Source organism: Theropithecus gelada, chromosome 12 (assembly GCF_003255815.1).
Source record: "Theropithecus gelada isolate Dixy chromosome 12, Tgel_1.0, whole genome shotgun sequence".
Classification (NCBI taxonomy): Eukaryota; Metazoa; Chordata; class Mammalia; order Primates; family Cercopithecidae; genus Theropithecus; species Theropithecus gelada.
The window spans coordinates 58,058,487-58,071,045 of NC_037680.1; the positions used below are offsets into that span (position 1 = coordinate 58,058,487).

At 39.3% G+C, this 12,559-nt stretch overlaps 1 protein-coding gene across 4 annotated transcripts in view; it reads right to left on the minus strand.

Annotated features, from left to right (window-relative positions):
• The window catches only part of CERKL (ceramide kinase like), a 129,234-nt gene extending 117,369 nt beyond the window's left edge, over positions 1 to 11,865 (minus strand). For 3 of the 4 annotated variants that reach the window (XM_025405467.1, XM_025405465.1, XM_025405464.1), the window contains exon 1: positions 11,516 to 11,854. In XM_025405467.1, coding sequence (XP_025261252.1) covers positions 11,516 to 11,753 — 238 coding nt within the window. In that variant the 5' untranslated portion in view covers positions 11,754 to 11,854. Of the gene's footprint in view, positions 1 to 11,515 lie in introns of all 4 variants that reach the window. The other variant, XM_025405468.1, reaches the window with a different exon arrangement.
• Between the last annotated feature and the right edge of the window lie 694 nt (positions 11,866 to 12,559).

A 12,559-nucleotide genomic window follows, 5' to 3' on the forward strand; every position in this document is an offset into this window, starting at 1 on the left:
ATTAAACTAAAGAGCTTCTGCACAGCAAAAGAAACTACCATCAGAGTGAACAGGCAACCTACAGAATGGGAGAAAATTTTTGCAATCTACTCATCTGACAAAGGGCTAATATCCAGAACCTACAAAGAACTCAAACAAATTTACAAGAAAAAAACAAACAACCCCATCAAAAAGTGGGCAAAGGATATGAACAGACATTTCTCAAAAGAAGACATTCATACAGCCAACAGACACATGAAAAAATGCTCATCATCACTGGCCATCAGAGAAATGCAAATCAAAACCACAATGAGATACCATCTCACACCAGTTAGAATGGCGATCATTCAAAAGTCAGGAAACAACAAGTGCTGGAGAGGATGTGGAGAAATAGGAACACTTTTACACTGTTGGTGGGATTGTAAACTAGTTCAACCATTATGGAAAACAGTATGGCGATTCCTCAAGGATCTAGAACTAGATGTACCATATGACCCAGCCATCCCATTACTGGGTATATACCCAAAGGATTATAAATTATGCTGCTATAAAGACACATGCACACGTATGTTTATTGCAGCACTATTCACAATAGCAAAGACTTGGAATCAGCCCAAATGTCCATCAGTGACAGACTGGATTAAGAAAATGTGGCACATATACACCATGGAATACTATGCAGCCATAAAAAAGGATGAGTTTGTGTCCTTTGTAGGGACATGGATGCAGCTGGAAACCATCATTCTTAACAAACTATCACAAGAACAGAAAACCAAACACCGCATGTTCTCACTCATAGGTGGGAACTGAACAATGAGATCACTTGGACTCAGGAAGGGGAACATCACACACCGGGGCCTATCATGGGGAGGGGGGAGGGGGGAGGGATTGCATTGGGAGTTATACCTGATGTAAATGACGAGTTGATGGGTGCAGCACACCAACACGGCACAAGTATACATATGTAACAAACCTGCACGTTATGCACATGTACCCTACAACTTAAAATATAATAATAATAAATTAATTTAAAAAAAAAAAAAAGAAATAGTGAGTAAGGGACAGTGAAGCTGGAGTTACCTTCAGAATCCTGGCTTATATAACATTCCAGATAGCTTCCTAAATACTCCTTCACATATTAAGCCAAAATATTCACTATTTACATATGCAATTCTATGATCTATCCTATATAAGCTACAAGCTAATTCTAGTTATCCTAATTATTGTCCCATAACTTACACAAACCTAAATAGCAAAGTTAAATAGTTTGACAGCTGATGCTGAATAGTGAGTTCCATAACCATGATAGGGAACAAAAGATCAGAGTTAGTCTATGGAGCAATAAAAAATGCTTCTCTTGTATATTTACTAAATTTATGGCACTCCTGGAGGTGGATGATGGTAGATGAGAACCACAGTGGGCAATGCTGACCAGAAAGCATGTAATGAGGAACAGCAGATCAGACCACACTCCTTGGGACTCCACCATTTGGCAGGCAGATAGAATGAAGTCCCCATGGGAGATTGATAAACCAGGTGCTGGTGGTATTACAAAAACCAAGAGAGTTAAGTCAAAGTCAAATGAAGGAGAAATACAGAAAGATAAGGACTGAAAGTTCCCACTTGATTGAGCAATTAGAAGACTTCTGCTAATCTTTGCCTAAAGAGTTTCAGCAGAGAAAGAACAAAGCCAGGTCTCAGATGGTTGAAGAATAATTAAGAGGTAAACTAATGGAGGTGGTGAGAGTAAGCCAATTTTTCTAGCAGCTTATCAGAGCAAGTAAGAAAAAAATAAAAATAAAAAGCAAGGTAGCAGCTAGAGACAGAATCTTGTAGGATCAAGGCAGAGACTGTTAGAATGGGAGAGTCCTGAACATATCTCTGTGCTTAAGTGAAAAAGCTGGTAGAAGTGAAGGCTAAAAACCGAAGAAAGAAAGTGTAACAGATGAAACAAATTTCTAGATGAAACTGAAGGGATGGGATGAGTTTGCCTTCAATAGAGATGACATCTATTCTGTGGTCATGAATGGAAGCGAATGAAGGCTGAAAGTCACTAAAATGGAAAAGGTCTAGAAAATCTGAAGTTGTAATGATTGCAATATGACCACCACCACTGGCCAGACTTTAGATAGCGAACACTGTGAGCCAGACAACAAAGTTTTAAGTAAACATAGAAAAAAAGCTGGAAAATCATACTTTCTCCTCCCTGGGAGCCCAAAAGACAGCCTGTCACCCCTCCCAGCCTGCAAGTGTCCAGCCTGACAACTATCATGACACGCCTGTCCCGACCAAAACTATACCACCATCAAAAACTCCTGCAGCCTAGGCCACTGAAGCAATCACAGACATTGCTGATGAAGATTACAGCTGAAGAAACTACACAGAGACCATGCTACTGAATCCACCCCAAACCAAAGCCAATGTACCATATCCAACCAACACTCTAGGACCCACCTACAAGAAAAGTCTCTCCCTATGAAAGCTACTGCATACAACCGGAAAATGTGACTATTCCACTAGATGTGCAGATGTCACAAGAAACATGAAAAAGCAAGGACACATGACACCGCCAAAGGAACACAGTAAGTCTCTAGTAACAGACCCCAAAGAAAAGGGTGTTTATAAAATTAAAAATAATGATCTTAAAGAAATTCAGCAAGATACAAGAGAATACAAACAACCCAAAGAAATCAGGAAAGTTATAAAATGAGAAATTAAAACAAGATCTATCATTTAAAACACAGAAGTCTGAAGAATGCAGTGAATAAAAGACACAATTGAGAGCTTCCAGAATAGACCAGATCAAGCAGAAGAAAGAATTTCAAAATCCGAGAATACGTTTTGTGAAATAACACAAAGTTTTAAAAAAGGAGTAAACAAATTTTTGCATTATAGAACTAGCGGATGAAGAAAAGTTGAAGAAAGGCACAGAAAACCTACTTAATGAAATAATAGCTAAAAACTTCCCAAATATTGGGGGAGATACAGACATCCAGATTAAGGAACCACAAAGATTCCCAATTAGATTCAACCCAAAAAGATTCTCTCTGTGGCACATTATAGACAAACTGTCAAAAGTTGAAGACAGAGAATTCTAAAATCTGCAAGAGAAAAGCATCAATTTACATCTAAGGGAATCCTCATTAGACTATCAGTAGATTTCTCATCAGTAACCTTAAATTACTGATTTATGCCAGGAGAGAAAGGGATAATTTATTCAAGGTGCTAAAAGAAAAACAAAAAAAAACTATCAGCCAAGGATAAAGGATACTATATCCAGCAAAACTATCCTGGAGGAGACTAAAGGCCTTCCCAGACAAGCAAAAGCTGAGGGAATTCATCACCCCTACACCAGCCTTACAAGAAATGCTTACAGGAGTGCTACAGCTGCAAATGAAAACATGGTAACTATCATGAACACATGTGAGAGTATAAACCTCACCAATAGAGGTAAATTTATAAATCCAACTCAGAATGTCCCAGTGATATCATGTTACTATGTAAATCTCTCAATCCTCTGGGATGAAGGTTTAAAGTAAAACTGGTCAAAAACAACAACAGCTACAATGGCTAAGGAACACATGCTAAAGAAATAAAGGCAACAAAAATATAAATTAGGGATGGGGGGAAAAAAGTCGAGTATTTTTATGTGACCAAAGTTAACTTGTTATCAGCTTAAAACAGTTTATTATAACTACAAGGCTCTTTATGTTAGCCCCATGGTATTCACAAAGAAAGCAATTACAAGAGATACATAAACAAGAGATAGAAGGAAACAAAGCTTAGGACCACAGAAAATGACCAAACCACAGAGGTAAACAAGAAAGAAAGAAGAACTGAGAATCTACAAGACAACCAGAAAACAATTAACAAAATGGCAGATATGAGTTCTTATCAATAAAAATCTTGAATGTAAATAAATTATCTAATTAAAAGATATAAAGTAGCTGCATGACTGGAAAACAAAACAAAACAAAAAACTCAACTACATGCTGCCTAAAAGAGGCTTACCTCACCATTAAAGACAGACTGAAAGTGAAGAAATGGAAAAAGATATTCCATGCAATCAGAATCCAAAAGTGAGCAGGAGTAGCAATATTCATATCAGACAAAATATACTTTAATTCAAAAACCGTAAAAAGAGACAAAGAAGGTCATAATATAATGATAAAGGGATCATTTCAACAACAGGATATAACAATTATAAACATTCATGTACCTAATACCTAAGTACCCAGATACATAGAGCAAATATTCAATCTAACGAGATAAACTCCAATACAATAATAGTAAGACAATTTAACAGCTCACTTTCAATAATGAATAAATTATCTAGACATACATACATACACAAACACACACAGAGAAATCACGAAATACTGGACTTAAGCTGCACCATAGACCAAATGCACCTAGCAGACACTTACAGAACATTCCAGCCAACAGCTGCAGATACACATTCTTCTTAAATGCACATGGAACATTCTTGAGGACAGATCCCATGTTAGGCCACAAAACAAGTCTTAACAAATTGTAAAAGATTAACATAATATCAAGTATCTTTACTGACCACAGCATTATAAAACCAGAAATCAGACCAGGTGTGGTGGCTCACGGCTGTAATCCCACCACTTTGGGAAGCCAAGGTATGCAGGTTGCTTGAGCCCAGCAGTTTGAGAACAGCCTGGGCAACACAGTGAAATGGTGAAAGCCCTCTCTACTAAAAATACAAAACAAAACAAAATAAAACAACAACAACAAAAAAATTTAACCAGGCACGGTGGCACACAACTGTAGTCCCAGCTACTTGGGAGGCTGAGGTTAGAGGATTGCTTAAGCCCAGGAGGCAGAGGTTGCACTAAGCCAAGATTGTGCCTCTGCACTTGGGCCTGGGAGATAAAGCAACACCTTGTCTCAGAAAGAAAGAAAAGGAAAGAACTAAACTAGAAATCAACAACGAGAAAAACTGACGACTTCACAAATCATAGAAACGACATGCTCCTAAACAACCAATGGGTCAATGAAGAAATTAAAAAGGAAAATAAAATTTTTCTTGAGACAAGTGAGAATGAAAATACATCATAGTGAAACATAGCACAAGCAGTTTTAAGAGGTAAGCTTATAGCAATAAATGCCTCTATCAAAAAAGACAACAGATTTCTGACAGCCTAATGATGCACCTCAAGATACTACAAAATCAAGAACAAACTAATCAGCCAGGCACGGTGGCTGACACCTGTAATCCCAGCACTTTGGGAGGCCGAGGTGGCCGGATCACCTGAGGTCGGGAGTTCGAGACCAGCCTGATCAACATGGAGAAACCCTGTCTCTACTGAAAATACAAAATTAGCTAGGTATGGTGGCACATGCCTGTAATTCCAGCTACTCAGGAAGGCTGAGGCAGTAGAATTGCTTGAACCCGGGAGGCAGAGGTTGCAGTGAGCCTAGATTGCGCCATTGCGCTCTAGCCTGGGCAACAAGAACGAAACTCCATCTTAAAAAAAGAGAAAAAAGAAAAGAATAAACTAATCCCAAAGTTGGTAGAAGTAAGGAAATAATTCAATTCAGAGGAGAAATAAACGAAAGAGAGACTAAAAATAATTTCAAAAGATGAACAAAATTTGGAGTTAGTTTTCAACAAATTTCATCAAATTTGATAACACAGAAAAAATGAATTCCCAGACACTTACAACCTACCAAGATTAAATTAGGAAGACATATAAAATCTGACCAGACCAATAATAAGTGAAGAAATTGAATCAGTAATAAACTCTTTCATCAAAGAAAAGTCCAGAAACGAACGGCTTCATTGCTGAACTCAACCAAACATTTAACAAACCAGTATCAATTCATTTCAAAATATTTCAGAAAACTGAAACAGAGGGTATACTTCCAAACTCATTTCATGAGGCAAGCATTACCCTAATTCCAAAATCAGATAACAATACAACACAGAAAACTATAGTACAATATCCCTGATGAACATAGGTGCAAAAAATTCTCAAGATATTAGCAATCCAAATCCAACAGCACATTAGAAAGATAACTTGCTACGTTCAAGTGCGATTCATCAGAGGGATCAGAGGGATGCAAAAATGGTTTAACACACACAAAGCAGTAAATGTGATACATCATATTAACAGAAAGACAAAAACCATAAGATCATTTTAATAGATGCAGAAAAAGCCTTTGACAAAATTTGTCATCATTTCATGATTAAAAACTCAACAAATTAGGTATGGAAGGTATACACTTCAACACAAGGAAGGCCACATATGACAAGTCCACAGCTAACGTCATACTGAATGGGAAAAGATCAATAATAAGATCAATTCTAAGATCAATAACGAGAAGGATGCCCACTTTCACAATTTCTATTCAACATACTACTGAAAGTTCTAGCCAGATAAATTGGGCAGGAGAAAGAAATAACAAGCATCCAAATTGGAAAGAAGCATGTCAAACTGTCCCTGTTTGCAGAAGATAGTATCTTATAGATAGAAAATCCAAAATGCTCCACAAAAGAACTGTTAGAATAAATTTAGTAAAGTTGAAGAACACAAAATCAACATATAAAAATCAGTAGCATTTCTATACACTAATATTATACTATGTGAAAAAATCAAGAAAACAATTCCATTTATAGTACCTTTTTAAAAAGATACCTAGAAATAAACAACCAAGGAAGTGAAAGAATCTCTACAGTGAAAAGTATAAAATTTTGATGAAAGAAATTATCTTCCCACATCAATAAATGGGAAGATAGTCCATGTTCATGGATTGAAATAATTAATATTGTTAAAATGGCCATATTACCCAAAGTGATCTACGGATTTAATGCAATCTCTATCAGAACAACACCATTCTTTACAGAAATAAAACAATCTGAAAAAAAATAAAAGAACAAAAAAAAAAAAAAAAAAAAAATAGCCAAAGCAATCCTGAGCAAAAAGCACCAAACTGGAAGCACCATACTACCTGACTTCAAAATATACGATAAAACTACATTAACACAGCATGGAACTAGCATAAAACCAGACAGACCAATGAAATCAAACGGAAAACCTAGAAATACATTTTTGCACCTACAATAGCCAACTGATTTTTTTAAGATGTTAAGAACATACACTGGGAAAAAGACAGTCTCTTCAACAAGTGGTACTAGGAAAATTAGATATTCACATGCAGAAGAATGAGATTAGACCCCTCCCTCTCACCATATACAAAAATCAAAATAGATTAAAGATTTAAAATGTAGAACTTGAAACTATGAAATTACTAGAAGAAAAAAGGGAAATTATTCTCAACACTGAGCTGAGCAAGGATTTTAAAAATAAGACCTCAAAAGCACAGACAAAATAAGATTAAATCAAACTAAAATCCTTTGCACCTTAAAGAAAACTATTAACAAAGTGAAAACAGCTGCAGAATGGGAGAAAAATATTTGCAATCTATACATGTGACAAAGGGATAAAATTCAAAATGTATAAGAAATTTAATTCAACAGAAAAAATAATAACGATTTTTTTTTTTTTTTTAGATGAAGTCTCCCTCTGTCGCCAGGCTGGAGTGCAGTGGCACCATCTCAGCTCACTGCAATTTCCAACTCTCGGGTTCAAGCGATTCTCCTGCCTCAGCCTCCCAAGTAACTGGGACTACAGGCATGCACCACCACACCTAGCTAATTTTTGTATTTTTAGTAGAGACGGGGTTTCACCATGTTGGCCAGGATGGTCTCGATCTCCTGACCTCGTGATCTGCCTGCCTTGGACTCCAAAAGTGCTGGGATTACAGGTGTGAGCCAGTGCACCTGGCCAGCTTGATTTTTTAAATGGGCAAAAGATTTTGACAGGTCTCGAAAGAAGACACACAAATGACCAACAGGTACATTTAAAAGATACTTAACATCACTAATCATCAGGGAAATGCAAATCAAAACCACAAGAAGATGCACTTCACTCCAGTTAGAATGGCTATTGCCAAAAAGACAAAAGAAAATAAGTATTGACACAGATATGGAGAAAAGGGGACACACACTGTTGGTATGATTGTAAACTAGTACAGTCATTATGGAAAACAGCATGGAAGTTCCTAAAACAATCAAAAATAGAAGTATCATATGATCCAGCAATCCCACTACTGGATATGCATCCAAAGGAAATAAAATCAGTATGTTGAAGAGATCTGCACTCCCGTTGTTTATTGCAGCACTATTCACAATGGCCAAGATATAGAATCAACTTAAGCATACAACCATAGATGAATAAAGAAAATGTGATACATAAACATAATGGAATACTAGTCAGCCATAAAAAAATAAAGTCCTGTCAATTGTGAATGGATAAGCCTGAAGGACATCATGTTAAGTGCAGTAACCCAAACACAGAAAGACAAATACCACATGATGTCACTCACATGTAGAATCTTTTTCTATTATAAAAGGTTGATACAGATAAGGCAGAGATTAGAATAGTGGTTACTAGAGACTGGGAAGGGGAGGGAAGAAGGAAGGATGGAGAGAGGTTAGTCAACAGACACAAAGTTGTAACTAGGTAGGAAGAATAAATTCTGGGGTTTTGTTGCATAGTACGGTGACTATGGTTAACAGTAAAATACTGTATATTACAAAATAACTAGAACAGAGTCTTTTGAATGTTCTAACCCACAAGGAAATGATGAACGTGTGAGGAAATGATGAACGTGTGAGATGAAGGAAACACTACTCTGATCGGATAACTGCACAACATAAATATCAAAACGTCAAATAGTATCTCATAAATATGTACAATTACAATGTGTCAATTAAAATTTTTTTAAACAATTAAAAAGTTATTAGACCAGCTGTTGGATCTGGTTGAGTTAACGTGCTTAAGAAGCACATGCATAACATCACACGTTTGATTTTAAATATTTTTCTACCTAAAAAAGATCCCCAAAAAGTGCTGATACTTTTGTGCCTCCCAACTTGACTTATAGCCCCTTTTTGAAAGCCTCACTTCTACAGGAAAGGGTAACACATCCATTATTCCAGGTCACCCCTGAACCCAATAAAAAGAACTACAATTACTACAGTTATGCTCATTTACCCTGCCAACAAGACCATCAATTTGTCCCAATTTTGGCAGTCAAAGTCTTCATAAAATACATTAATGTCTTTGCTCATCACTCAAGATGGAAAATTAGAAAAAGATCACATAGTATTTTATTTCATCAGTGAAAACAATTAAGGTACTATGAGGTTTAAAAACTAAGCAGTCTTGAAAACATAGGTATGTTAAAATAATCTCCAGTGACCTCCTCTACCCACCCTCATCCTTTTCTGAGGCAGCCAGTCACTTGACAACCAGCAATGGACATGCTCTCTCCCCACCACATCCTACCATATCACGTCCTCCCAAGTACAGTAACTTTGATGTAGCTCCTCTTCCATTTAATCTTTTACCACTCACATCTAAGCTTATTCAACAACAGAGAGTACTTCTAATATTTAAATATATCACCTCTTAATATCTCCTTTTTATTTCCCAGTGTTTGTTTTTGTTTGTTGTGTTTGAGATGGAATTTCACTCTTGTTGCCCAGTCTGCAGTGCAGTGGCATGATCTCGGCTTACAGCAACCTCCATCACCCAGGTTCAAGCGATTCACCTGACTCAGCCTCCCAAGTAGCTGGGATTTCAGGCACGCACCACCATGTCTGGCTATATTTTACCTAAACAAAACATCTCTTGTTATTTTCCATAAATAGAAGTACTTACTAAGGCTCTAGGCTTCTGTGTCCCCAATTTTAGAGGCCCAAAGTAGTTTGAATACCAGCTCTTAATTACAAAGAAAAAAGGGTACACCTGTTTGAAGGAAAGAGACAATCAAATGATTTTAGGGCATAATTAAACAAAGAATCAGTGCTTACAACCTTTAAAGTTACAAATCTATCAAGATGTATTTTAGAACTCTACTGCCAGGGGTGCGCTAATTAAACCTATTTTTCCTTAATCACCACTCAATAAAAAACAGCATTTTTCTCATGTCATTGTTTGCTTTTTTTGTACACAAATACTGCAACATTGGTTTGTATGACCTCTCATTGCACAATGTCTCATTTTAATTTTATAGCATTTCAGCTGCGTTGTAGGTTAAATTGACTCTCTGGGCTAATCCAAACTCTAATTATAAACTTCTATATTGCATAACTCGAATTGCCTGACTTACAAATAATTCTATAGCTATATCCCTAGCTTTTAACTTAAAAGGTTCAAGAAAATACTACACCTTGGCTTTTAGAACACCTGAAAACACTTTAAGGTCAAAGACTGTTTTCATGAAGTGAGCGACCATGGCACATGCAGCACAGGCAGAATTCACAATCGCAACCAGTGCTGAGACCCTGGCTAGTTGGTTTCATTTCGTTAGACTTTTGAGCAAGAAACTTGAAGACAGTGAGTCTTTCTATTCTGTAACATAAATAGCACAGTGTCTTGTTTTCCAACAGGGGAAGGCAATTTTTTTAAATTTCATAAGTTTGTATTTAGCTAAAAGAGGCTGAATACCAAATTCCGTTTCCCACAAGTCATCTCCTAGCAAGTAGAGTAACCTTGATGTAGTTCCTCCCCCATTTCATCTCTTTCACCACTCACAGCTGAGCTAATTCAACAATGGGGAGTATTTCTCGAGTTTGGACTTAGAAATAAGACTATATGAAAGTCTACAAGACTTGTAAAATGGTCTTTATAAGTTATCTGTAAGTTTATAAAGCCATTTGACTAAGACGTGAAAATAGACTCCAAGTATTTCTGTTGTAAACTACAGCATTCTAACTTTTTTAGGTAACTAAAATTTTAAGTCACTAGAGGCTAAACGTGAGCAAACCGCTTGACGTAACTAAGTATCGCAAAACTGTGATCCAATATTCTAGGGTCAATATTAAAAATCAAAAGTTTCTAGACTGAGCCTGAAGAAGTCTTAATTCTTGACAATGACAAGGAAGGTGAGGGGCAGAAAAAAATCCAGAAACGCTCCCAAAGCTCTGGGGTTACATTTTCAAGTCAGCAAAATGAGAGTTGGATTCAGAACTCCTGTGTATGCATAATCTGTAAAATGTTTATAGTTTCAGTGTACCATCAAAGTTGATGGATTAAAACTTTTTCAACTTGGAGGGGCGGAGTAGGTGACCTTCTCACATTTGTAAATTACCTCCCCTTTGGGGCTCAAGACTTTCTGCTGAGACGCTGAACAAAAGCTGAGTGTGACGTTTGTCCGGGGAAGGTCCCGGAGGCGGGAGAAGGCTAGGTAGCGAAATGAATCCCTGGGGGTTCTGGGGTGGGGCGAGGGGCGTGAGTTCCCGGTTGGGAAGGAGGAGCGGCGACTTGGGGACTCGGTAACCTGTCCAGGCTGTGAGGAGAGTCCGGGCTGTGAGGAGAGCCCGGGGAGGGGAGGAGAGAGAAGGAGAGGGTGGAGCGAAAGCGCGCGGGTGGCAGGCCTTGGGCCGGGGAGAGGGAGGAGGCGTGGAGGGAGGCGAAGACGCTTGGGGCCTGACACTCACCCGCCGGGCGCTCGGGCTGAATGGGCCGCCACCGCAGTGCTCGCTCGCTCAGTACCACGTCACAGCTGTCCCTCCCGATCTCGAAGATGCCCCGAAGCAGAATCCGCTCGGCCGCCGCCTCCGTCTGCTGCGAGGACGTTAACAGCGCCGAAGGCACAGGGGCAGCCTCCGGGGGCGCCTCCTCCTCCCGGCCGCCCTCCAGGGCACTCACCCGGTTCCTGCGCCTCCTCCAGGGCATGGCGGAGCCGCAGGCTGGGCCCGAGCCAGGGGTACGGGGAGGCCTTTGGAGGAGGAGGTGGAGGGCGCGGCAGCCCCAGCTCTAGCCGCGTCCTGCGCTGCCACAGCAACCGCGCGCAGGGCAAGGACCCAGGAGGGAGGCGGGGCCGCGCCTGACCCAGTCCAGCACCCTGGCCTGCCAGCCTCCCGCTTCGCCACTCACTACAAAAAGACCCAGCTGCAAGAGGAAGAATAAGTGGCTCCCTCCGCCTAGCTTCTCCTGCAAAGTACGGTTTCGCACTTTTCGTTACCCTCAAGTTAAACCTGCCCTCCTCAAACTTGCATATCATCCCTTGGGCGTCTTGTTCAAATGGAGATTCTTATTGAATAGGTGTGGGACTGGCCCCCAAATACCACATATCTAAGAAAATACTAGGTAATGGATCCCGCTGGCCAAGGAACACACTTTGAGTTGCAAGGGTGGAAGCCTCTTTTTCCACCTCCTTTCCAGAGGGTTCCCTGGCGAGCAGAGGTGGTGCTTTACAACCCTGTTACGGAGTACTAGCGCACTTCCCAAAACCCCTGAGGGGAAGCTAGAGATAAGGCCCTGGTTTTCATAGACAAATTTGCATCTGACAAATTCAGTATTAAAGGTAAGTGCCTCCAGGTGTAAGTATTTAGGATCCTACTTTCCCCCAAGGTATCTCCTCTGCAATCTTGTCTTTGCCTGGATCTTACACTCCCTTGAGAGAGATTACAAGCAGCAGGGCTTCTCTTTCACGCACTGCTATAAAGAAGTGTCACCTGGAAAAGGAGACGACCCCGCGG